This window comes from Megalobrama amblycephala, linkage group LG21 (assembly GCF_018812025.1).
Source record: "Megalobrama amblycephala isolate DHTTF-2021 linkage group LG21, ASM1881202v1, whole genome shotgun sequence".
Classification (NCBI taxonomy): Eukaryota; Metazoa; Chordata; class Actinopteri; order Cypriniformes; family Xenocyprididae; genus Megalobrama; species Megalobrama amblycephala.
The window spans coordinates 21,719,109-21,742,090 of NC_063064.1; the positions used below are offsets into that span (position 1 = coordinate 21,719,109).

The following is a 22,982-nucleotide window of genomic DNA, read 5'->3' on the forward strand; positions in this document are numbered from 1 at the left end:
TCTGAATCAATTAGATGTATAGCTAATTATGTACATTATTTGCTTTCTAATATAGCCCCTCCTAATGCCAAAAGTGTGTCCTGGCAGGAATAAAACAAGATTGAAATCACCCTGAGGGTTCAGACTGAACCATCCTTCTCTTAAGGCTTCATCAGATTTTAATTAGCTGAAAAAATTGCCTCTATAAAACTCATTATCTGATGGGCATCGGGGCAGAGGACACCTATTTCAAACCTTTAGAGGAAATAGGCACTCATCTAAGCAAAGACAGAGCCTTGACCTTGTTCGAGACATCCGCTGGCTTTTGGAAAAATGGATTTTAATGGAGATTGCAATCTGTTTCCATTTCAAATAATGAGAAAGAAAAACTCAATTGCTCTGAATTTACTGTAGCATGCTCTCCATCATCCTTCGTGAGGCTGTGAATAGAAAACTCTCAAGTAGGCCAATATAATGTACTTTTTATGATATATAAATATATAATACTTAATAAATGTGTAGCATTTTTAAATGGAGTCTTAAACTAAATGAAATAAAAATCAGTTGGTAGTCATGAGATGATGTTTTGGGTAGAGGTGCACATGACCGTGCTCATGTTTTGGACAACGGTGTGCATGATAGACTTGTTCCAGTTGACATATTCATATGAGTTATGAATGTAGTGAGTTTGGGGCATTCTCATCCACTGAAGTAAGACAATGTTAGGACACGTGTTAACACAGATGGTGGGAACGGGGTCACCCCAAACCACGGCAACCCCAGAACAAGAGGGTTAAGAGGAAACCATTATGACAACTTGCACACAAACACACACACAGGGTCAAGAAGAAAGGCACATGGATGTTGGGTTATGTGTTTTTATTTTAAAATAAGTTTTATTTTAATTGTTTCTTTTTTCTTTTTAAATCTCCAGAATGTTAAAACCTTCTCATCAAATTCAAAGATAGTCTGTTTTCATTGAAATGACCTCTTTCCTAGTCTTTAAATAAATTCTTTAATAGATTTAATCTTATATCTGACATAATCTACTTTACAAACCTTACAACATAAAATCATTAGAGTGACATGAGGAATGAAGTTCAGTTTCATTTAAAAGATCAAAAAAAAAAAAAGAAAAAAAAAAAAAAAAAAAAATCAGTGCCACCAAGATGCAAAGGAAAGCTTGAAACGGAAAGAAATATGTGATATGTCAGCGAGACAAAGGTCATGACATCATTGGGTTCAACATTAATGGAAAAGAATGTTATGGAAGCAGGGTGTGTTATGAGTTCTTACAGACATTCTGTTTGCACACTTGAAATAGCAGAGAAAAGAAAATAGTCCAATGTATTTTCTTGTGTTCTGCAAGCTGCACTGTAACCCTTTGGCACTTTATTGATGTAAAGTCAGCACCTGGTTTGAGTATATTCCAGATTTGTGTGTAAATAGTGGAAACGAACTTTCCTGATATCACTTCAAAATCGAACATAATTCCTCGTAGGTTATAAAATGTGAGATTTTTAATATGGAAACAGTCTAATAAATAATGCTACACATGTTTTAGCAAAGGTGATCTGAGAAGCATCGGACCACGCAAAAATAGCTCGACAAGGCCAGTCTGATGCATATTGTAACTTCAGTCCAATTATAACTGAATTACTCCATCCTTTAGCAATCTATCATCATAATGGAACTAAACTGCCTAAAATACCATTTATTCAGTCTTTCCAGACAATAAAGTATAGATTTTGGGAGGTTTGCATTTCACATTTGTCAAGATTAAAAAGATCCTTGGTGCAGCCTTGCAAGAGGACATAATGCATAATAAAATATTAGCTCTCAAATGATCGTTATCTCGGTTTGGCAGCTGTCTGAGTTTAACTCTGAGGTAAACACACAAAATTCACCTATTAACGTGCGGTCACATTTACTGTTGCTCTGCAAAATTTTGCGGGCGAAATCCAGCCATTTCGTGTGATGTGACGCATCCACCAACAGAAAGCTGCTTGGTTTGAACTTCTGTGTGAGCTGTGCTTCATACATTGCTACGCTACTGACGATAGACCTTTTTCACCTGCAAAATCACACAGAGATTGACCACACCTTTACGTAGATGTTCCTAAGAGATTAGATTACTGAGGTGAACAGCTAAGGCAAACGTTTAGAAAACCATCTTATCTTGATGTAACTGAGTAGATCCTAACATTAAACATTAAAAGTGCACTCAGTGATTTTTCTAGGCATGGACACAAAGTTTACAGATATCATGTAGAAAATACATATCATGTGTTTTCAGTCGGTCCAATAATGGGTAGATTACCAAATTGTGGTCATGTATTGTGTATAGTGACCTACAGACATGCTAAATAAAACCACTTTTATCAGGCTCACATCTCATGTGATCATGTCACGTTAACATTGATTTGTTTAAAATTTTGAATGATTGGAAAAATGACAGAGTGCACCTTTAAATCTTTCAGATGGAGCTCACGCTATGGTGTGTGAAGACAGCCTGGAGCTCTGAGTTCATGGTAAAAGCAGTCATGAAAAAGAAGCATTCCACATGAAGACATCAGCAAACACAAGGTGCACAAAAGTTCCTATTTACAAATGCTCAGCAGTAATTCAAGTTTCCAGTTTATAAAAAAAGAGACATATATTACCACAAATAAAGCATTATAACAGCATAAACATATACACACGCAAATGATCCCATGTATATATTTATATAAATGTAAACATATGTACATATGCATACATATATAAATATATATTTCATTTACATAGATGTTTTTAAGTGTCGTTATGTACATTTCAAGGAGGCAGCAGTTCTTCCTCTTTCCTGTATTTTTCACGGGGAATACATTTGAAGGCACACACAAACGCTTATGCACTCTCGCACACACACATTAACTCATACATATTCAGGCGTACTTCCACACACACACACACACACACCTAAACGCACACGCAATAGCACTATCACCAGTCAGCATCCTCCTCTATATAGTAATCAGGGGTGGAAGTACCATCAAACAGGCCCGGATCCAAGGACTTGCGTTGAGATTTTCCCCGGGCAAACACTCGAGAAAGTGAGCCGAGACTCATCTTCTCCTTCTTCTTCTTACGCTTCTGGTCCTCGAGGTCCTCCATGGACTGAAGCAAGAACAAGAAAAGGCAGAAACAGAGACAGCGAGAGAGGAAGGAGAAGAGAGAATAGAAAAGTAATGGTGGACATACGGGGACAGGTCAGTCTTGTGTTTTCATCAGGAATCTCAGGAAAATCTGCTCTCTCTCATCAGCACTGCTTCAGGGGTCCACACACACTAAATGGGGTTTATTTGTATTCTCTCAACTTGGATTGTGAGAATGTACAAACATTTAATACTACACAGTTTTATTGTAGCAACAACTGTAGAATTTGATAAATGTTGTTAAAAAAGAGGAGACGGACCACTCACAGAAATAAGATTCACATAGTAGATAGTAGCGCTCAATATGATGACTGTTGGAAAGGAAGTCCCTTTTTTCAGTTAAAGGAGCCAATCACATTTCTGATTAGCATAAACATTTGTTTATAGTAATTTGATACAAAAATGTTAAATTTATGATACCACTGTTGTCAGATTTTTGTAGTTGACGTCAGGGCATTAACAATATGCCAGCGGGTGAACTCTACAGTCCCTGCTGAAACCATTCTAGTTTGCTGGTCCTGGCTGGTTTAAGCTGGTCTTCCAGTCTGACAAGCTGGAAAGTACCCAAAACCCCTCTAAAACCAGCAAACAGACCAGCGTGACCTTTACAGGGCCACATTAAAAAAAGGTTAAAGGGATAGTTCACCCAAAAATGAAAATTATCCCATGATTTACTCACCATCTTCTTTCAGACGAATAATCGGAGATATATTAAAAAATATCCTGGCTCTCCAAAGATTTATAATGGCAGTGAACAGGGGGCGTGTTTTGAAGCCCAAAATAAATGCATCCATCCATCATAAACATAATCCATATGGCTCCAGGGGGTTAATAAAGGCCTTCTGAAATGAAGCGATGGGTTTTTGTAAGAAAATAAACATATTTAAAACTTTAAAAAGTAAAATAACTAGCTTCCGGCAGACGGACGGAAAAACAGATCCCCTGTTCACTACCATTTTTAAATATATCTCTGATTGTGTTCGTCTGAAAAAAGATAGTCATATACACCTAGGATGGCTTGAAGTGAGTAAATTATGGGATCATTTAATTTTTTGGGTGAACTATCCCTTTAATAAAAATGACAAAAATCTTCTAACACATATGGAGATCCCATATTAATTATTATAAAATGCATGGTTGGTCCTTGATGATGACTAGTCACCAAAACTTACAAACCCTAAAAAACATAAAGGATGTTTTTCATGGCTAAAATGCTCTTTAGTCATTACTATATTTTCAATATAGCAAAGCCCCTTGTACCTTATTATTTTAGATTTAATATTAACAAAACAAGGCATTTTGGTACATCATGCATAAATGTTTATTGCTGTTTCTACCAGCATTGTTATTGTTAACATGTTATTCCTCCCCTACTCTGTTCATTACAACATAAGGCGCTTCTATTATGTTAAATACGGTACGGTGTGCCGTAGGTTGTTTTGCGCATGTGCAGCGCGGGTGGTTGAGTGTGTTGGAGACGGTGAGGCGAGAAGCTGAATAAAGTGGCGGAAATAATAAACGTCGTGTTTATTTGAAATAACATGGTAGCAGAGGATGGTTGAAGGATGGCAGCGAGTTATAAAGTTCCGCCGAAGTTTGATGAAGCCAGGCCATACGAGTGTTGGAAAAATGAAGTTAACATCTGGACGCGGGTTACAGATCTGGATAAAAAGAAGCAAGCCCTTGCTGTCGCTTTGGGGCTTGAAGGGAGAGCACGTGAAACGGCAATGGAAATACCTGCGGAAGATTTGGACTGCGATAACGGAATGGCAACGTTGATGGCAAAGCTGGACGGCGTGTTCCTTAAAGAGGAAAAAGATCGCGCGTATGAAGCATATTCATACTTTGATGGCATAACAAAGAATAATTCCGTTTCCATGGAGGACTACATAATTGACTTTGAACAGCGATACAACCGGATGAAAAGGTATAATATGACGCTTCCTGATGCTGTACTGGCTTTTAAGCTTTTAGACACGGCCTGTCTCGATGATAAAAGCAGACAACTGGCACTGACGGCCAGCACCGAGCTGACGTTTTCCTCCATGAAATCGGCTCTAAAAAGGATTTTCGGAGGGAAAACGACAGGCTCATCAAACGCAATACAGGTGAACCAGGACGTGGCGTTTTTCACAGAACAAAGACAACAAGGCAGAGGAAAACGGATCACAACTTTCCAAAGCGGACAATTAAAGCAACCATTAGTGGGGACTAATCCACTAGATAAGTTCGGTAAGAGATCCAAATGTGCTATCTGCCAGTGTACATTTCATTGGGCTAAAGACTGTCCCCACAAGAAAACGGAACAAGTAAGATTAACTACAGAGGTAGAGGAATGTAACATCACTTTGTTTACAAAGGCCGCCATCTCAGATGCAGAGATATTTATGACTGAATCATTGGGATCGGCAATTATTGACACTGCTTGTACTCGTACTGTGTGTGGGGAGAAATGGCTGAAAAGCTATATTGATGATCTTTCCCAAGATCAAGTAAACCAGTTGATGCAAACAGAAACTCCTAGTTGCAGACCATTTCGATTCGGCGATGGGAATTTGTTATATTCCACAAAAAATTTGAAACTGCCAGCTAAAATAGGACTGACAAAATGCCAAATTGAAACTGAAGTTGTCAAGGCTGACATTCCACTTCTGCTGAGTAAAACATCACTGAAGAAAGCAGGGACCGTTTTGGACATGGAAAATGATAGTGCAGTGATGTTCAAACAATGCATTCCTCTTGAATTTACTAGTTCTGGACATTACTGTGTCAATATCAGAGACAAAGAAACTAAAAAAGGTCAAACTGAAGAAAAAGTCCTAACAGTGACAGAAAATATGTCTCCAGATGAGAAACGCAAAGTCCTTCTCAAACTCCACAAACAGTTTGGTCACGCGTCGGCAGACAGGTTACAGAGACTCATTCACAGTTCAGGAAACAATGATAAAGAATGCTTTACTATTTTACAACAAATAGTATCTGACTGTGAAATATGCCAGAAGTACAAAAGGACAAAGCCAAGGCCTGCTGTGGGGCTGCCCTTAGCTTCGGAATATAACGAGACCGTGGCAGTAGATCTACACGAGCTGGAGCCAGGTGTGTGGTATCTTCATATTATCGACCACTTTACACGTTTCAGTGCTGGAAACATTGTTAAAACTAAGAAGTCATCTGAAATTGTAAACTCCTTCATTCACACTTGGATAAGTGTCCATGGCGCCCCCCAGAGGCTGTACAGTGACAATGGGGGGGAATTCAACAATGAAGAGATCAGAGACATGGCTGAAAACTTTAATATTGAGACAAAAACAACAGCAGGGTACAGTCCATGGAGCAACGGACTACTTGAGAGGCATAATCAAACGCTTACTGAGATAATCCAGAAGGTCAAACAAGAAAATGGATGTGACTGGCAAACTGCTCTTGACTGGGCCCTCATGGCCAAGAACAGTATGTTGAATGTTCATGGCCACAGTCCATATCAATTAGTTTTTGGACAGAATCCGAACCTTCCTTCTGTATTAGTCGACAAACTACCTGCTCTAGAAGGAACCACTATGAGTGCAAGAGTTGGAGAACACATTTCTGCATTACATGCTTCTAGGAAAGCATTCACTGAAGCAGAGACTTCTGAGCGGATAAGAAGAGCACTACGTAAACAGCTCAGACCCACAGACGACATGTATGTGACGGGAGACAAGGTATACTACAAAAGAGCAGACTGTCCTGAGTGGAAGGGACCAGGAGCAGTTATCGGTCAAGATGGAGCTGTGGTGTTTGTACGACATGGGGGGACTCTTGTTAGAGTACATCAGTCCAGGCTCTACAAGATAAACCCTCAGGATCAGGAACCTGCACAGCAAACTGTTCAGAACACAGACACAGCAAATGAAAAATGCAGTTTAAACAACGGAGCAGAAAGCTCAGATGGTGAAGAAAACACAGACAGTGAACAGGAAAACATCAGCGATGATGAGGTGAATACAGGAGAAGTGTTCCATCCTATGACACAAACTGAAACAGATCACAATGTTAGTGATAACCCTGTCTCTTCTGCTGGTGTGAAGATAAGAGCAGGACAGACCGTGACATTTATGAAACGGGATGGTGATGGGCTACAGAGAGCTAAGGTTTTAGGCAGAGCAGGTAAAGCCTCCGGAAAATACAAACACTGGTTTAATTTGCAATATATTGAACCTGACGGCAGTGATGGACAAAAGGAGCCAGTGGATATGTCATGTGTTGATAATCTTAACATTGAATCAACTGATAGGGAGAATGATATACTCATTACAAAAGACATTTCTTTTGATGCAGCCAAGCAGGATGAAATTATGAATTGGAGCAAAAACAATGTTTTTGAGGAAGTTGATGATGCAGGTCAAAAGTGTGTTTCTACCCGATGGGTCTGTAGCCTCAAAGAAACTCCCAGTGGCATTATCCCCAAAGCACGACTTGTAGCCAGAGGTTTTGAAGAGCTTAACATTCACAAGCTACAGAAAGACTCCCCAACATGTGCTTCCGACTCTCTGAGGCTATTGTTAGCAGTAATCTGTCAAAATAAGTGGCAAGTTCATTCTATGGACATCAAATCTGCTTTCTTACAAGGCATGCAGTTGTCCAGAGAAATCTATATCCGGCCCCCTCCTGAAGCAGAAAAGAAAGGCATTCTATGGAAACTAAACAAATGCGTTTATGGTCTTGCAGATGCATCACTGTATTGGTACAACAAGGTGAAAGACATCATGCTGAGCACAGGTGGGAGAATGTCTCAAGTAGATCCGGCAGTGTTCTATTGGTTGGATGAACAGTGTAAGGTTACTGGAGTACTCGCATGTCATGTTGATGATTTTCTTTGGGCAGGCTCAGAAAACTTTTCAACAGATGTGATACCCATACTAAAGTCTGCATTCCATGTTGGACGTGAAGAACATGACAATTTCTGCTATGTCGGAATGGACTTTGTCACTATTAATGGTGTAGTTCATGTACATCAACATACTTACATTGAAAACCTACAGCCTATTCGCCTGCAAGCAGCACGTGCAGTGCAGAGAGATGCCTCTCTTAATGAGACTGAAAAAGAGCAGCTTAGGTCAAAAATAGGACAGGTACTATGGGTTGCAAAACAAACCAGACCAGACATTATGTTTGATGCAAGCAGCTTAGCGTCTAATATAAAAGATGCCACAGTCCAGTCTATTCATGAGACAAATAAGGTCATTAGAAAGATTAAATCTGAAGAGGTGACTCTTAAGTTTCAGCATTTGGGAAACAATGATGCTCTGAACTTTATTGTTTTCAGTGACGCTTCCCTTGGAAATCTCCCTGATGGGGGCACACAAGGGGGAACATTGATTGGTCTCATGGGAGAAGGAGGGAAATTTTCTCCTCTCAGCTGGCAATCTAAGAGAATTCGACGTGTGGTGAGGAGTACTCTGGCGGGGGAAACTTTGGCCCTGTCAGATGGAATAGATAATGCTGTGTTTCTGGCTACCCTATTTTCTGAGCTCACCACTGGAAATGCTGAGATGAATGCTCCTCCCTTGATCTGTGTTACGGACAATCACTCTCTGTTTGATGCACTTAAGTCAACGAAACAGGTCTCTGAGAAACGACTTCGACTGGACATCAGCAGTATAAAGGAGCTCATACAGAACAAAAGGATAAAGAAAATACTCTGGTCTGATACAAAAACTCAACTCGCTGACTGTCTTACAAAAAAGGGAGCATCTGCTCTGGTGTTATTGAAAGCACTCAGTGAAGGACTATGGTGCTATGGAAAGCACTCAGCCTAGGACTGTAGATATTAAGCTTAAAAAGGAAAATTTGAAAAGATTGAACACTTCCAATTGTGTGTGTAACAAATGTTTTGTTTACGGTAATTTTGGACTTTGTTATACAAGTTTTTTTTATTTATAACTAAAAAAAAAGAGAAGTTTTTATTTCTTTAAGTAAAGGGAGATTGTTAACATGTTATTCCTCCCCTACTCTGTTCATTACAACATAAGGCGCTTCTATTATGTTAAATACGGTACGGTGTGCCGTAGGTTGTTTTGCGCATGTGCAGCGCGGGTGGTTGAGTGTGTTGGAGACGGTGAGGCGAGAAGCTGAATAAAGTGGCGGAAATAATAAACGTCGTGTTTATTTGAAATAACAGTTATTGTTAACTAAAACTAAACTGGCAGCTATTAAAAATAATTTCTGGCAATTTAAATAAAGCTGAAATAAAATATAAATATTAGATGAAAAACTAAAGCTTCAAAAATGTAAGGAAAATTAGTAATGTTGCCTTGTCAACTAGTACTAAAATTACTAAAGCTAAAACTGAAATAAAAATTAAATAGAAATATTTAAAAAGTACAAAAACTAATAAAAATGACAAAAGCACATAATTAAACAGATTAAATTACTGAAACTTAAACTAAAATTTAATTAAGCTAATTAATTTAAAGTACTATAATTGTATATGAATAATTGTTAAATAATGTTTTTTACAAGTCAGATGTGCAAAACAAACACATTCTGTTCAGTCTTGTGGAGCATGGCTAATTCTCACAGGTACAAACTGTATCTTTTGATTTATCCGCATTAACTATCATCAAGACAAAACGTGCCCCTGAAGCCATGCTAATGAGCAGCGCAGGGACTGAATATTTGAGAAGAGTAAAGGTGGAGATAAAAACAAGTTGGGAAGGCTGATTACTTGGTCGGGGGTGCCAGGCAGCTCTTACATTGCAGAGGGAGTGAGTCCGGTGGCGGGGTGAGTTGATGTCGCTCGGGGTGGATGAGCGGTCGCCGTCGGCAGCCGAGGCGTCGGAGATGATGGAGGGCTGGCGGGAGTGACAGGGGCTGATCCTCAAAGCAGCTGCGGAGGCAGGAGACGAACGTGTGAGTGGACTAAAACAAGACATTTGCCATATCTATGCATGCTGTTGTGTAGGCATGTACCTTGCCTGTCGGCGGGGTGCGAATGGTACAGGGTCTGTTGACTCTGTCTGATTGCTGCAGTGAGGGGAAGGTCTGCTTGCATCACCCACTCCTGACTGCCGTTCACCACCGGCTCTGATGGCATCGCCAGAGAGTGACGCTTTGGCACGTCTTTAGTGAGAGTGGCCAGAGACTGCTTTGCCTGAGGTACAAAAACAACACGTACACAAACGCACCATATTTCAGTTCAGTTCAGTTCTTGATCACAAGAACCTTTATACAGATGGGTCTAAAATTAAGAGAATTTGAAGTTTAAAATGCTTAGATTTTCATATTTAATAATTAAAAAAAACTCAATTACAACTGATATTATTAGTGTATCAATGTTATTTTGAACCCCACTTCATATAAAACCTGATGTTCATGTTCTCCAGCTGTACAAATAAGTGTCACAATTTTGAGTGTGACAATTTTGTGACCTAAAAATACTTGACATACTTTATATAATTTTAATTTTATATATAATTTTATAATCATTTTTATAATTGATATAACTTATGCTTTATATATATATATATATATATATATATATATATATATATATATATATATGAGATATATCATATATAAGATATATGATAATTAAGATTAAACTATATATATATATATATATATATATATATATATATATATATATATATACACACACACACACACACACACACGTTATTATGTATATTTACACATCACATTCACTTATATATTTTTTAGGTTTATATTTTAATTATATATATTTATAATTATATATTAATAATGTTTTTAATATAGTGTTAAATATTTTGTGACCTATAAATACTTCTACTTTATATAATTGTAATTTTATTTATAATTTTCTAATCATTTTTATAATTTATTTAACTTAAGCTTTATTTTTATTTTATTTATATATAATACAATAAACAATATATATAAATAAATATATATATAAAATATATACATATTTTTATTTATATATATTTAAAATAATATATTGAAAATTTCTTTAACATAATGTTAAATATTTCGTGACCTAAAACTACTTGACATACTTCATGTAATTTTAATTTTATATATAATTTTATAGTTTTTCTTTAATAATGTAACTTATTCTTTATTTTTATATTTAATTTTATTTATATATATTTATAATAAAAACAATGAATTATATATATATATATAATTTAATTATCAATTAGTTTGTTAATATGTATATATACACACATTCATTTATATATTTCATTTTTATATTTTATGTATCTTTATAATAATTTATTACAAGTTTCTTTAATATAATGTTAAATATCTTAATATTCTAACTGTTCATTTAAAATTTTTCAAAATGTGTAACCAAAAACTTTTGGACCCCCCCCCGTACATCAATAAAATTTACATTTTTTATCCATCACTCAGTAGATGTCAAGGTTATAAAACATCTAGCCCCTCAGATCGCTCAGGGGAAAAACTGGATTTCAAAATCTCGGTGGGCGTGAAGTCATTAGTATGCTTGAGATGGTGTGTGTGTGTGTGTGAATACTAGTGGGGCACACAGGCACAACAGATTAGGCAGATGAAGTGAGTAATGATGCTATTACTGCACTGATGACAGCCATGTGCCTCTTCATGGGGATTTTTGTGTGACTGCATGTGTCCTTACGCATGTTTGCACATTGTAATGCCAATCCAGCAAAATGTAAAACTGCATAATGCAGATCAGTTGGGGTTCCATGATCCATCTGTGGATCTTAACTGATAAATGTTGAGGCTGATATATCTGCAGTCGGAGCCACTGAGAGGTAATTCAAGAGCCTCTAATGATAAGAGATGCAAACCGTCAAGAGTATGAGTTAAGACAAGATAAGAGGTGGAAGTGTTTATGGCATTGTGTGAAGTGGAAGTGTACGTCTACGAGAGAGAGATCAAGAGAGATGCTATCTCACCATGGTGAGCTCTGCCTCCAGCTCTTTGATTCTATTCTCCTTCATGTCTATCTGGGAGCGCAGGACGCTGGCCTGTTCTGTGGCCTCTTTAGTCTGCCGGCGCAGGTCCCATTTCTCTCTCTCCAGCATGTCCTTCTCTTTGGCCAGAGCCTTTACCGCGTCCTCGCTCTCCTGTAGCACAGCACACAGTCAGCGTCAGTCCGTCACACACGTGTAAACACACACACACTCCTTTTCTTTCAACTCAAAAAACTTCCGATCAGTTTGTATGTGGATCTGTCAACATATTGTCAAATGTATCAATCTTTAATGTTGTTTACCTACACAGACAAGCTGCGTTATCTTGCACATAACTGTTGAGGTGAATTTATGGGTTGTTTATGGTGGTAAATGTTTAAAAGTCAAACTGCAATGTTCACAATTGCTATAAAAGCATTTGTTTCAAATGTGTTTAACTGGAATAGTATTATATATGATATTCTAATTAATATTGAGGATTTCCATGAGCAAACTATTTGTGCTATGCTACCCATATTCATTTTATAGCTATTTATTTTTTACTATACTGTACATCTACAATTATTGTAACTATTTCATTTTAAAAGTATAAAAGCAATGATCCATCACTGATTCATACAGACAATTTTTTTTTCAGTTAAAAAAGTAATAAATGCACAATAATTTAATTTTATAAGTTTAAGAGCAATGACCCATCTCATTGATTCATATGCCGCCATTTTTCCAGCTAAAAAAGTAATAAATGCCAAAAAATAACTGTTATTATATATAGTATCTGAAATAAGAGAAAAAGTAAATAAAAAATACAAATTTATTTCATAATTTACATAAAAACAATTAAAACAATACTAATTTTAATGCCTGTTGTGTTACCGCAATATAAAAACACCAAAAGAATTTTATGAAAAATCATGCATCTCTATCTATATGCAGACATTTTTCCAGTTTAAAAAGCAAAAATTTATTATATATGATACAAAGTATAGTTCTATATCTCAGAAATATAAAGTGAAAAAATCTAAAATTGTATTTAACAATTTACCATTTAAAAACAATACTAATTTTAATGCCTGTGACAACTTTGTTTGAAAATGTGGGTGGGAAAGGAATGTGTGTGTGTGTGTGTGTGTGTGTGTGTGTTTGTGGCAGGGGTGTTGCTAATACAAGGCTATATCAGAAATGTACAATAGCAAATGCCCAAAAAATAAAATGACAATATCCAGAAATAAATTTCAATTATACATTGAGTTTAATTTATCGACAAAGAACTCATGTTAAATGGGATTGTTTTATCCTACATCTACTATATTTAGTCCAGAAAGTATTTAAGTCAGTGAATAAATACATAGATCAGTGTATTGTGTTTGTGTGTACTAATGGTCTTGTGGTAGAATTTGTGTTCTGGGTTCTTATCCATCCTAGTATAATGTTTCTTCTCATTAAAACCAAAGATGTTCATCAGTGATTGTATATCAAGAGCAGGGACATGTTTATGTGCATTTTGTTTTGTGATTTCAACAGCATTAAGCAATAGATTGCAAAAGCGCTCATCTGTACCACCGCCACTGATAACAGCGGGAATGAGTACTCAGCATGATTTCAAAAACAACATATTCCAGTGACATATCGCCTCTTATTTAACACCAACAAATGAAATTAATAATTTGATAGTCAACTAGAGATTTTTTCATCCAAGCCATCAATCGTTTCAAAAAGTGGTGTTGACAATATTGACCCAGGCAAAAAGTGGTGTGGACATGTCCCACCCGCAAATGCCGTAATATAAAATTACCACAATAATTTGTTAAAAATACTTTTTCCCTAATACAAAATTGGTCTTTACTTTTATTGTTGCTTTTAATTAAGAGCAACACTCTTTCATTTGTGAAAGATTGTGTCAGCGGTGAATTTCATGCACACCTTTCTGTGCTGGTCATAGTTTCTGATGAAGTCTTGGAGCTGCTCTTCTCGGCTCTCCAGTGTGGTGTAGAGCTGCTGCATCTGGTTCACCAGGTCAGCCTTTTCTGCCTTCAACCGCTTCCGATCACCCTTCATAGCTACACACAAACATACACAATCATATTCATAAATGCAGCAATAATATTCACTTTTAGTACATTATAAGTATAAAAACAACTGAGTGCCTCCTACATCATAACATTCAGACTTTTTGCACTGTGGCTGCAACACACAAAAAAGGCTTTGTGTCCTTGAATGACACACGCTGTGGTTTGTGCTCTGACCCCTATCTGTCAGATAAGAGCTGTGGATACACAAAGTGACGGATTACCCTGTGTGTGTACAAAATAAACAGTCAAAATCCAGTGTCTTGCTAGGCATCTTTTGATGTTGGATTTAAGTCTTTTGCTTTATTATTATCAGAGGCATAAATAAAGAACTGTGGTTTTGTAGTTAAATATTTTTGCTGTGTGCTGCTCAAAACAGCCTCCAGGGGGCACCATTCTCCACTATAAACATCCCACACAGGGGGGAAAATACATTTGTGTTGTTTGTTATAAAATAATTAACATTAAACACAAATGCATTTAGTTTCAAGGGTTTAATTTGAGAGGAAATGTGAGGCGTAACACCTCATGACAATTCCATATCTTTTATTACCATTTCATTTACAACCTAAAGCATTCTTAGGTCTGCTGTCTTGTTGCTTGTAAAAAGTAAATCATTTATTTTACTTGACGTAACTGTCTAGTTCCCCCTCAAACTGAAGGAGGCTCCTCATTCAACAGTCAAACTTGTTTTTCCACTATGATACGAGAGCCGTTGACATTCATGAACACACATGCACCCTACCATCCATCACCTCTGTCTCTCCTCTCCTCATCTCTTTTTTTTTTCCCTAAAAGGGCCAAAGAGACCCAAATCTGGTTTAGTTTGCTGAAAACTTGACGCAGCCTGTCGCGTGTAGAATATTTGTAAAGGACTGGCAGGTTGCTCCAGTTCCTGTTTAGGTACTACAGGTGTTACATTACAAACTAAATGACTAAGTGTCAAGTAACACAGTTGACCTAGTGTAAAGTGTGTCACAATTTCAATGTAGATCTCTTTTAAAAGTGTTTAAGAAATTAGAAAATTTGATGTAATTTCTATCAGTTTCATATCTGAGACATGTACGACTAAAATATGATGTCATGGTATGCTGTAGATAGTGACAGCTGCTGTTCTGATGACAAAACTTTAGTTTGACTGACTGAAGCTATCTATTTTAAAAACACATGCCACACTTAATACATGTAATGTCAATTCATTAGACAACAAAATATTAAACTGAAAGCCACTTGTTTTTGAGAAAAACAGCACAATGCTTTTCGAGCAAACCATTAAATGGAGAGCAAATGTAGACTTCTACCTATAAGAGTCTTGCTTCTCATATTGTTCTCGAGTGTCTAGATTACTAGGGCGTCTAGAGTGTCATCTCGTGTGTTAAGCGATTCAGATGAGATACCAAAGTCTGAGATCAAAAGAGATTAATATGAATATTTTCATTAAATTGTCTATAAGCAAATTATTTGTGCTATGCTATTCTTTTTATAACTAGGCTATTTATTATTACTGCAAATCAACAATTTTCCCATTTATGTCTGTTTTTTATATCTCCAAAGGAATTTAAAAGACAAACATCAAAATCTAATGAGTTTTTGAAAGAAAAATTCTCGAAAAATACAAATATTCCTCTGGGACTGTAAACACCATTGTTCAAAAATCGGTAAAGGAAGTCTTTTATTCTCAACAAGGCTGCATTTATTTGATCAAAAATACTGTAATATTGTGAAATATTATTACTAATAATAACTGTTTTCTATTTTTATATGTTTTTGTAACTAAGGGTGTGTTCACACTTGTAGTTCGGTTCGTTTGGTTCATTTGGTCCGGACCAAAGAAGAAAAAAAAACATTTGGTCCTGGTCCGGTTAGCGTTCAGATTGGCAATTTTATCACCGAACCAAAAGATACCGAACCTTAAGGCATAGGGATACATTCACAACGTGATTGGTCGGATTTTATGACGTATTGCCTATTTTGAGACGGAATTTACCGAACATCCAAAACAATGCTGTTTGCTGAGGTAAATGCACTTGTTGTGTGTGCGTAGCCTGCATGTGATGGTATTTTGGCCAGCTGGGAACTCGTGAAGAGCTTATAAAATGTGTAAAGTAGTCAAAACAGCGGCGGGAATCCATCCGTCACACACACAAACGATCTGCTGCGTGGAGACGCGCGTCTGATGCCTGTGATGGGCAAACTCGCGTCTATGACGAGAAAAACCGACATGCGTGAGGATTTTGTCCTTTTTAGGGTCTTGTCTTCCTGTTTTTGGTTCGGTTACATGTCTTTGGTCCGTGTTGCGTTCATATATCATTCAAACCGCACCAGAGTTCGTTTGGAAGTGGACCGAGACCCATCTTTTCAGCGGTCTCGGTCCGCTTGTTTGGTGCGCACCAGGGTTCGGATGGCAGCGTTCACACATGTTCAAATGAACCGCACTAACCGAGCAATCGCACCAGGGTTCGTTTTAATCGAACCAAACATGACAAGTGTGAACGCACCCTTATTCCTGTGGTGGCAATGCTGAAGTTCCAGCATCATTACTCCAGTATTCAGTGTCACATGATCCAAATCATTCTAATATGATTTAGTGTCTTTAATGTCACTTTTGATCAATTTAATGCACCCTTGCGAGACAACAGTATTAATTTCTTAATAAAAAAAAAAAGTACTAGCTCCAAACTATTGAAATATAATGTATATAAATTGATAATCACTTTACAACCAAAACAAAAAGAGTTGCTTTGACACTTTTATATGCCAGTGTGAGTTTACCACTGTTATAAACCACATTTCAAAAACGCTTCTCTCACACGTCTTCCTGAAAGCAGCTCCAGTTCACACTGCAGGAACTTATTGAGAAGACACACTTTTAAATGAATTACACTGTGAATGAACGCTCCTTTTTCTAGCACTTACGTCCTCTGTTTATACAAGTCTCTCAAATACACTAAAAAAAGCATTACACCCCAGATAAACAGATTTCCGATAAGATAAGGAACTCGCATCTCTCTCTCACTCACACACATATTATTTTTCCTTGTTTTATGGGGACTTTCCATAGACATAATGATTTCTATACTGTAAAAACTGTATATTCTATCCCCTAACTCTACTTGTCACTGAAAACTTTCTGCATTTTCAAAAAACATCATTCTATATGATTTATGAGCTGTTTTCCTCATGGGGACAAAAAAAAGATCACCACAAGATCAAAAATTATTGGTATTATTATCTTTGTGTGGATATTTGGCCCCCATAACAGGGTTTACCAGGACCACACACACACAAGTCTCTGGTGACAGTTAGGAAAAACATCTATTATGCTCCCAATTGAAATACATGCCTCACACATACTTGAAAATTCATTTTGATGTCTTTCATCCTCTTGACAAACATCAATATGAAGAGGTGATATATGCAAAAATTAATTTTATACTTTAAATCAAAAATATATATCCACCTTATTCCAACGCCCCATGACGCTTTGCGCAAATTATGGGACTAACTTCCGTTAAGCTGTAAACCGTATGTGAAAGGCTCACTTTATGAACGCAATAATACATTTTATTTTTAAACTGGGTACAATGAGATGCCATTATTCTACTCAACCTTCAACAAACGAACACTGAAAGGACATTTAAAAGTGTAAAAGCATCAGCAAGGTACTTTTTTAACAGACCATGAAAAAGCGTGATTCTTCCACAGCAATAACGGACGGGTTACATATAACTATAGTGATATATATCTGTATTATGTAATATGCGTTGCCTTAATAAAAATGTTCATAAACTTCAGCAATGCGTGATACTATTTCAAAGTGATTTCCGTCATAATAAATTGTATTTACCTGTGAAAACAAACCTGGAAAGAGACGTGAAGATTTGAGGAGAAAAACGAGAGATTCTTTGTGTATTCCAGTGAATTATTAATGGGATATATCGTAAATTATATCGGGAGAACATACCACAAATGTGCAGTATATGTTGTCCTTCTTCAAACTATTACAGCGGTATGCAAAGGGACAAAAGAAAATAATCACGAGGATAGAAAGCAGTGACTGAAAAGAGCTCTTGCCATAGATATTCTTGTTATAACATGTTACATTAAAAAACGTTATGTTATTCTCATGATGTCTGAAAATAAAACATGAAAGAAACATTGACAGCTCATTCAGTCAAACTGACGGATAAGCTTTATTTGTAGGGAAACCTTATGATTTGAAACAATTTGTTTCAGTCTTTTTAAATGGAAGTTCCCCAAACCGGAAGTGCAACCCATAATTCGAAATGCAGTAGAGTGCCCCAGGGATGACGCGTTTTTGTAGGCCAACCCGAAAGTTAGCGGCGCACGGGTTCCCTCGGTTGAAAGCCTATGCATTTTTCCCATAGACTTTTGGAAAATCACAGAAAATAAGCTCTGTGTTTAACAAAGGGTTATGACACTTATACGTTTTGTCTATCAAGATAATCTTTACAAGTTAAAACAACATAAATACATTTTAAAGCCTAAATAAAGTGGTCAGATATAAAAGGCTAACAGTAGGCTATAAACAGACTACAGCACACCATGGTTGCGGATCAACGTCGTCACCACCAAGCTTCTTCAAACTGTATTTAAAAAACAACGTTATTTAAAAACATGTTCGCTGATTATGATATGCGCTGTGTATGAATACTTATCCACTTTTTCATGAGAAATGCTGTCCAAATGTCCCGTTTTTAATGATGATGTCTAAAGTCCCCGCCAAAGGATGTAGTCCCTTTTAGCAATTTGTTAGCAATCGCCGTTTTTAAGACACAGTAAAGGTTTAAAAAAAATCACAAGTGGGTTATAACTGGTGTGTTTTATGTCATAGATCAAAACGTGAAAATATTTAGAGGCTTTGTTAACCACAGACCTTATTTCAGGCGATTTAGCAAAAACCCATTCAAAAAACCCATAGACTTTACGGCGTTGGAACCGGAAGTCCAAAAATGCTAACTTGCTTCCGGGTTTTGCCTACAAAAATGCGTCATCCCTGAGGCACTCTATACAATGTAATTTTAAAATAATCATAAATATTAGGGCTGAGACAATAAGTCATTGAATCGCAAATCAAGAAATGATTCTGGATCGATTCTGAGATTTTCCGAATCCATCGCGATTCTCTCTCAAATCGATTCTGAGCTTAATTTTTAACAGCAGATGGGGCACTACACGCTTTAGAAACAGCCGTACTCTGCTCTCTTCCAATTCCTTACACACACCACTTGAACCTTCTATAAAATAATCATTCATAAAGTTTACATTAATCTCGCGTCATAAAAATATTCTGAGGTGCAAGTACATAGCCGAACGCACGAGCGCTCTTCTTCGTCAACATTTGAGCGTGCGGTTAAAAACTAGCCTAGAGCACCATCTGCTGTTAAAAGCTAATCTCAGAATCGATTCAAGAGGGAATCATGATGCATTCAGAAAATCTCAGAATCGATCCATGAATCAAGATGAATCGATTTATTCACCCAGGCCTCATAAATATCACACACAGACACAGACATAAACAGACACACAGACATATGTTGGTAGTTGGCCGACCACTGTGATCCATCCCTATTACTGAAACAATGATTCTGGGTAAACTCAGGCAGTATTGATGTGTCTAGGGAGGGTGAAGCGCTTGAACAGCACACAGGGGGGATTTCTCTGGTAATCCTGCAATATTGGCTTTGTGATTGGGGTTCAGACCTTGTAAGGCCTCCTTGGCACGTTCCAGCTCCTGCTCCTTCTCCCCCAACTGCACCTTGAGCTCGGCGGCGGAGAGCGTGTCGGCCGAGCAGCCTCCGTGCGAGTCCTCCAGGTCTTTACTCAACATGTCCTTCATCTGCCTGAGGAGGTGCACCTCCTCCTGCAACTGAGCCACCTCCTCCCTCAGCAACACTACGGGAGGAAAACAAGAGAGACGGAGATAAAGAAATCACTTAGTAACAAGTAGCTCTCAGCAAGTAGTTGTGATGCTACATATTATTTTATATTTCTATGTGGCCAGCAGGCTAAGAGGAAACAGCATAATTATGACAAAGAGTGCCGGTTAAGATATTTCATTTAATTTTTCACTCTTGAACAATGCTATCTTTGATTCTTTTTAATCACAGAGAAGCAGACCACACAATAAAAAAAGTGCCATTCAGATCTGGAGGGGGTGAGAGACAATTTCTGCACCGTTTTCAAGGCTCTTTCACAGAGTCAAGGGAGTTAGAGAACAGACACATTAGGAATGAGAGGGAAACCACAGCAACAAGAGCGGGACTTGGGCCCACTTAAAGCAAAACAGCAGTAATTGGCAATATATCAACAAATACACAAGCAAAACTGTTTAGGCATTTAGAGACAGGAGGCTGAGAGGACAAAAATGTTCCAGAGCCTCTTTTAATAAGCGGAAGAGTGGTGCCTACTTTGCTTTGAATGAAAGAAAAAAAATAAATAAGCGGCCCGTATCTCAACCCCGCACTGAGAGTGCCTATAAACCAGAGCAAAGCTGATTGAACGACTTTCAAAAGCTCATGTGGCGACTTTCTGTTGTCAACATTTCATTTAAAGTCTTGTCCCTCTAATGTGGCGGAAATTCACAGAACATCGTCGAGTCACGAAAGTAAGCCGAATTAACCGAGCTGACAGTCAGGTGGGCTCTGCCTCTACTGATATGCTCAGTAAGTGAATAAATTAAACGGAGAACTTCGCTCGATGTACTTTGTATTACCGGGCAGCAGCTGCAACATCAATCTTTTTCAAGGGAAACGAGGGCGCTTATCAAGTAATAGAATTCAATTAACTGTAAACTATAATGCACCCACGCTGAGGCCTGGACAATAAAAGCCCAACTGGGATAAAATAAATCTACAGCACTTATCAAGAAAAATCAATACAATTAATGAGGTATTTTGCTCGGAGTGCAACATGGTAATGTAAAATACATCCCGCCAGGCATCCCATTGTTTTTGTATCTTTTGTAGTGTTTAATTCTTTCCCCCCCCCCTTTTTTTTTGAATGGCAGTTGCAGTCTTGGGTGCATAATACATGGCTAAAGGAAAAACAAAACAAAACACACAAAAAAAAACTCTGAACAGTAATTCATTATTTAAATGTAAGCCATTTAGTGTGCTCAAATCCCAAACTAATGTCTATCTATCTATCTATCTATCTATCTATCTATCTATCTATCTATCTATCTATCTATCTATCTATCTATCTATCTATCTATCTATCTATCTATCTATCTATCTATCTATCATTATTATGGAAGTTGTATTCAATTTAAGGGTCTAAATACGAAATATTTATTTAGCCTACTAAATATTTAAGTAGTATTTAGCATTTATGTAGTATTTTATTTAGTATACTGAATATTTATGTAATATTTAGTACAAATTGAGAAAATCTAAATAATATATGCATGGTTTATTGATTTTTTTATGAAGGTAAATTTAAGACTTTTTAAAGACCTTTTTCAAGACCAAGTAAAGAAAATTTAAGGAATAAATTAAATGGAAATCAATACATCAGTATGTTCTTCAAATGTCTCGGGAGAAACACAATGAGTTCTATTAGCAACACTTCAGCATTTGAAAATACAACTTTCAACACATATCCATTACTTTTTAATTCATTTTACAAAAAAAAGTAGCTTGAATCGCTCTGCTTCCAACTACTAGAATATGGAAATATCTTTTACTGTACCTTCTGATCACACTGCAAAAAAGTGATGTTCTTCCTCAGTATCTTTGTCTTGTTTTCCAGTGCAAATGTCTAAAGATTGTTAAATCAAGATACATTTACTTGAAATCTTGTTTTCTGTGAAATTGATCAAAATGAAACAAGTTTATGATTAAAACAAGAACAAATATCTGCCAATGGGCTCAGAAAAATCAATTTCACTGAACATTTTCATAACTCTTAACTTGACAGATATTTGTTCTCGTTTTAATCATAAACTCACTATTTTTTCAAGACTACATTTAACATTTGCAGCTTAAGTAAATGTATCAAAGATGTTTAGATATATGAATTGGAAAACAGGACAATGTTTTTTTTTTTTGCGATGCATGCAACATTTAATGCCATGACTTTATGAATTTAAGACTTTCTGCTCTGATTTAAGACTTTTTAAGGCCTTAATTTGTGTAAGGGTGTATTAAGACTTTTTAAGAGCCGCTGAAACCCTGTGTATATATTAATAACTATCTATTTCATTTTTAAACACTTCCTTTTTAATAATCAAAGATTTAACCCCTTAGCATTCCTGTAAAATTTGCCTAAAATGCAAAAAAAGAAAAGAAATTAAAGTAAATTTCATGCTGTTCTTGAACCTTTTGGAGTATATGCATGATTTTGGTATCTTATGAAAGGTATGTGTACCGCGGGCGGTGCTGTGGAACGCCAACAGGTTAATTATTTTGGAAGTTGTATTCAATTTGAGGGCGCATGTGCCAGCAGACGCTGCATCCCGCCATGAGTTCAGTAACCGCTGGTACTTCACCGTCACTTTAATGTGACATGACATCACTCGATGAGAGCACTTCCAGATAAAAATGACAATTAATTCACTTCAACCAGCTAAGGCGCAGTTCGATAGCGGATGTTTAAAAGTGATCCCGCTCTTAAGCCGCGAACGTGCGAGACAGAGAGGAGGCCGGCCGCTAGTCGAGATAGCACCAGGTGCTTGAGGCATTTCTTCAGCATGCCGTTGACAAGGTGAGCGTCTGCAGCGCGACTGATAAGACAGAGAAAGGGACAGCCCATTGGTCAATGTCTGTTCCCACCACCAGGCAGAGGCAAGCAACTGG

General features: G+C 37.1%; 1 protein-coding gene and 1 long non-coding RNA gene across 4 annotated transcripts in view; one reads left to right on the forward strand and one right to left on the reverse strand.

Annotated features, from left to right (window-relative positions):
• LOC125256812 overlaps nucleotides 1–22,982 on the forward strand; it is a 39,546-nt gene that overhangs the window by 4,911 nt on the left and 11,653 nt on the right. Inside the window, exons 3-6 of the long non-coding RNA XR_007182189.1 lie at nucleotides 2,460–2,565; nucleotides 3,124–3,227; nucleotides 9,897–10,064; nucleotides 10,185–10,310. This is a non-coding gene — a long non-coding RNA (uncharacterized LOC125256812). The remainder of the gene's footprint in view (nucleotides 1–2,459; nucleotides 2,566–3,123; nucleotides 3,228–9,896; nucleotides 10,065–10,184; nucleotides 10,311–22,982) is intronic.
• Nucleotides 1–22,982, reverse strand: part of LOC125256809 (kazrin-like) — a 182,637-nt gene that overhangs the window by 1,485 nt on the left and 158,170 nt on the right. Inside the window, exons 6-11 of one of the 3 annotated variants that reach the window (XR_007182188.1) lie at nucleotides 19,888–20,079; nucleotides 14,018–14,154; nucleotides 12,080–12,250; nucleotides 10,125–10,305; nucleotides 9,880–10,041; nucleotides 3,009–3,135 (exon numbers count right to left, since the gene is read on the reverse strand). Coding sequence is in view for 2 of the 3 variants with exons in the window: in XM_048173031.1 (XP_048028988.1) it covers nucleotides 2,962–3,135; nucleotides 9,908–10,041; nucleotides 10,125–10,305; nucleotides 12,080–12,250; nucleotides 14,018–14,154; nucleotides 19,888–20,079 (989 nt within the window). In the remaining variant the exon portion in view is untranslated. Of the gene's footprint in view, nucleotides 1–843; nucleotides 3,136–9,879; nucleotides 10,042–10,124; nucleotides 10,306–12,079; nucleotides 12,251–14,017; nucleotides 14,155–19,887; nucleotides 20,080–22,982 lie in introns of those variants that run through there. The other 2 variants (XM_048173031.1, XM_048173032.1) reach the window with 2 other exon arrangements.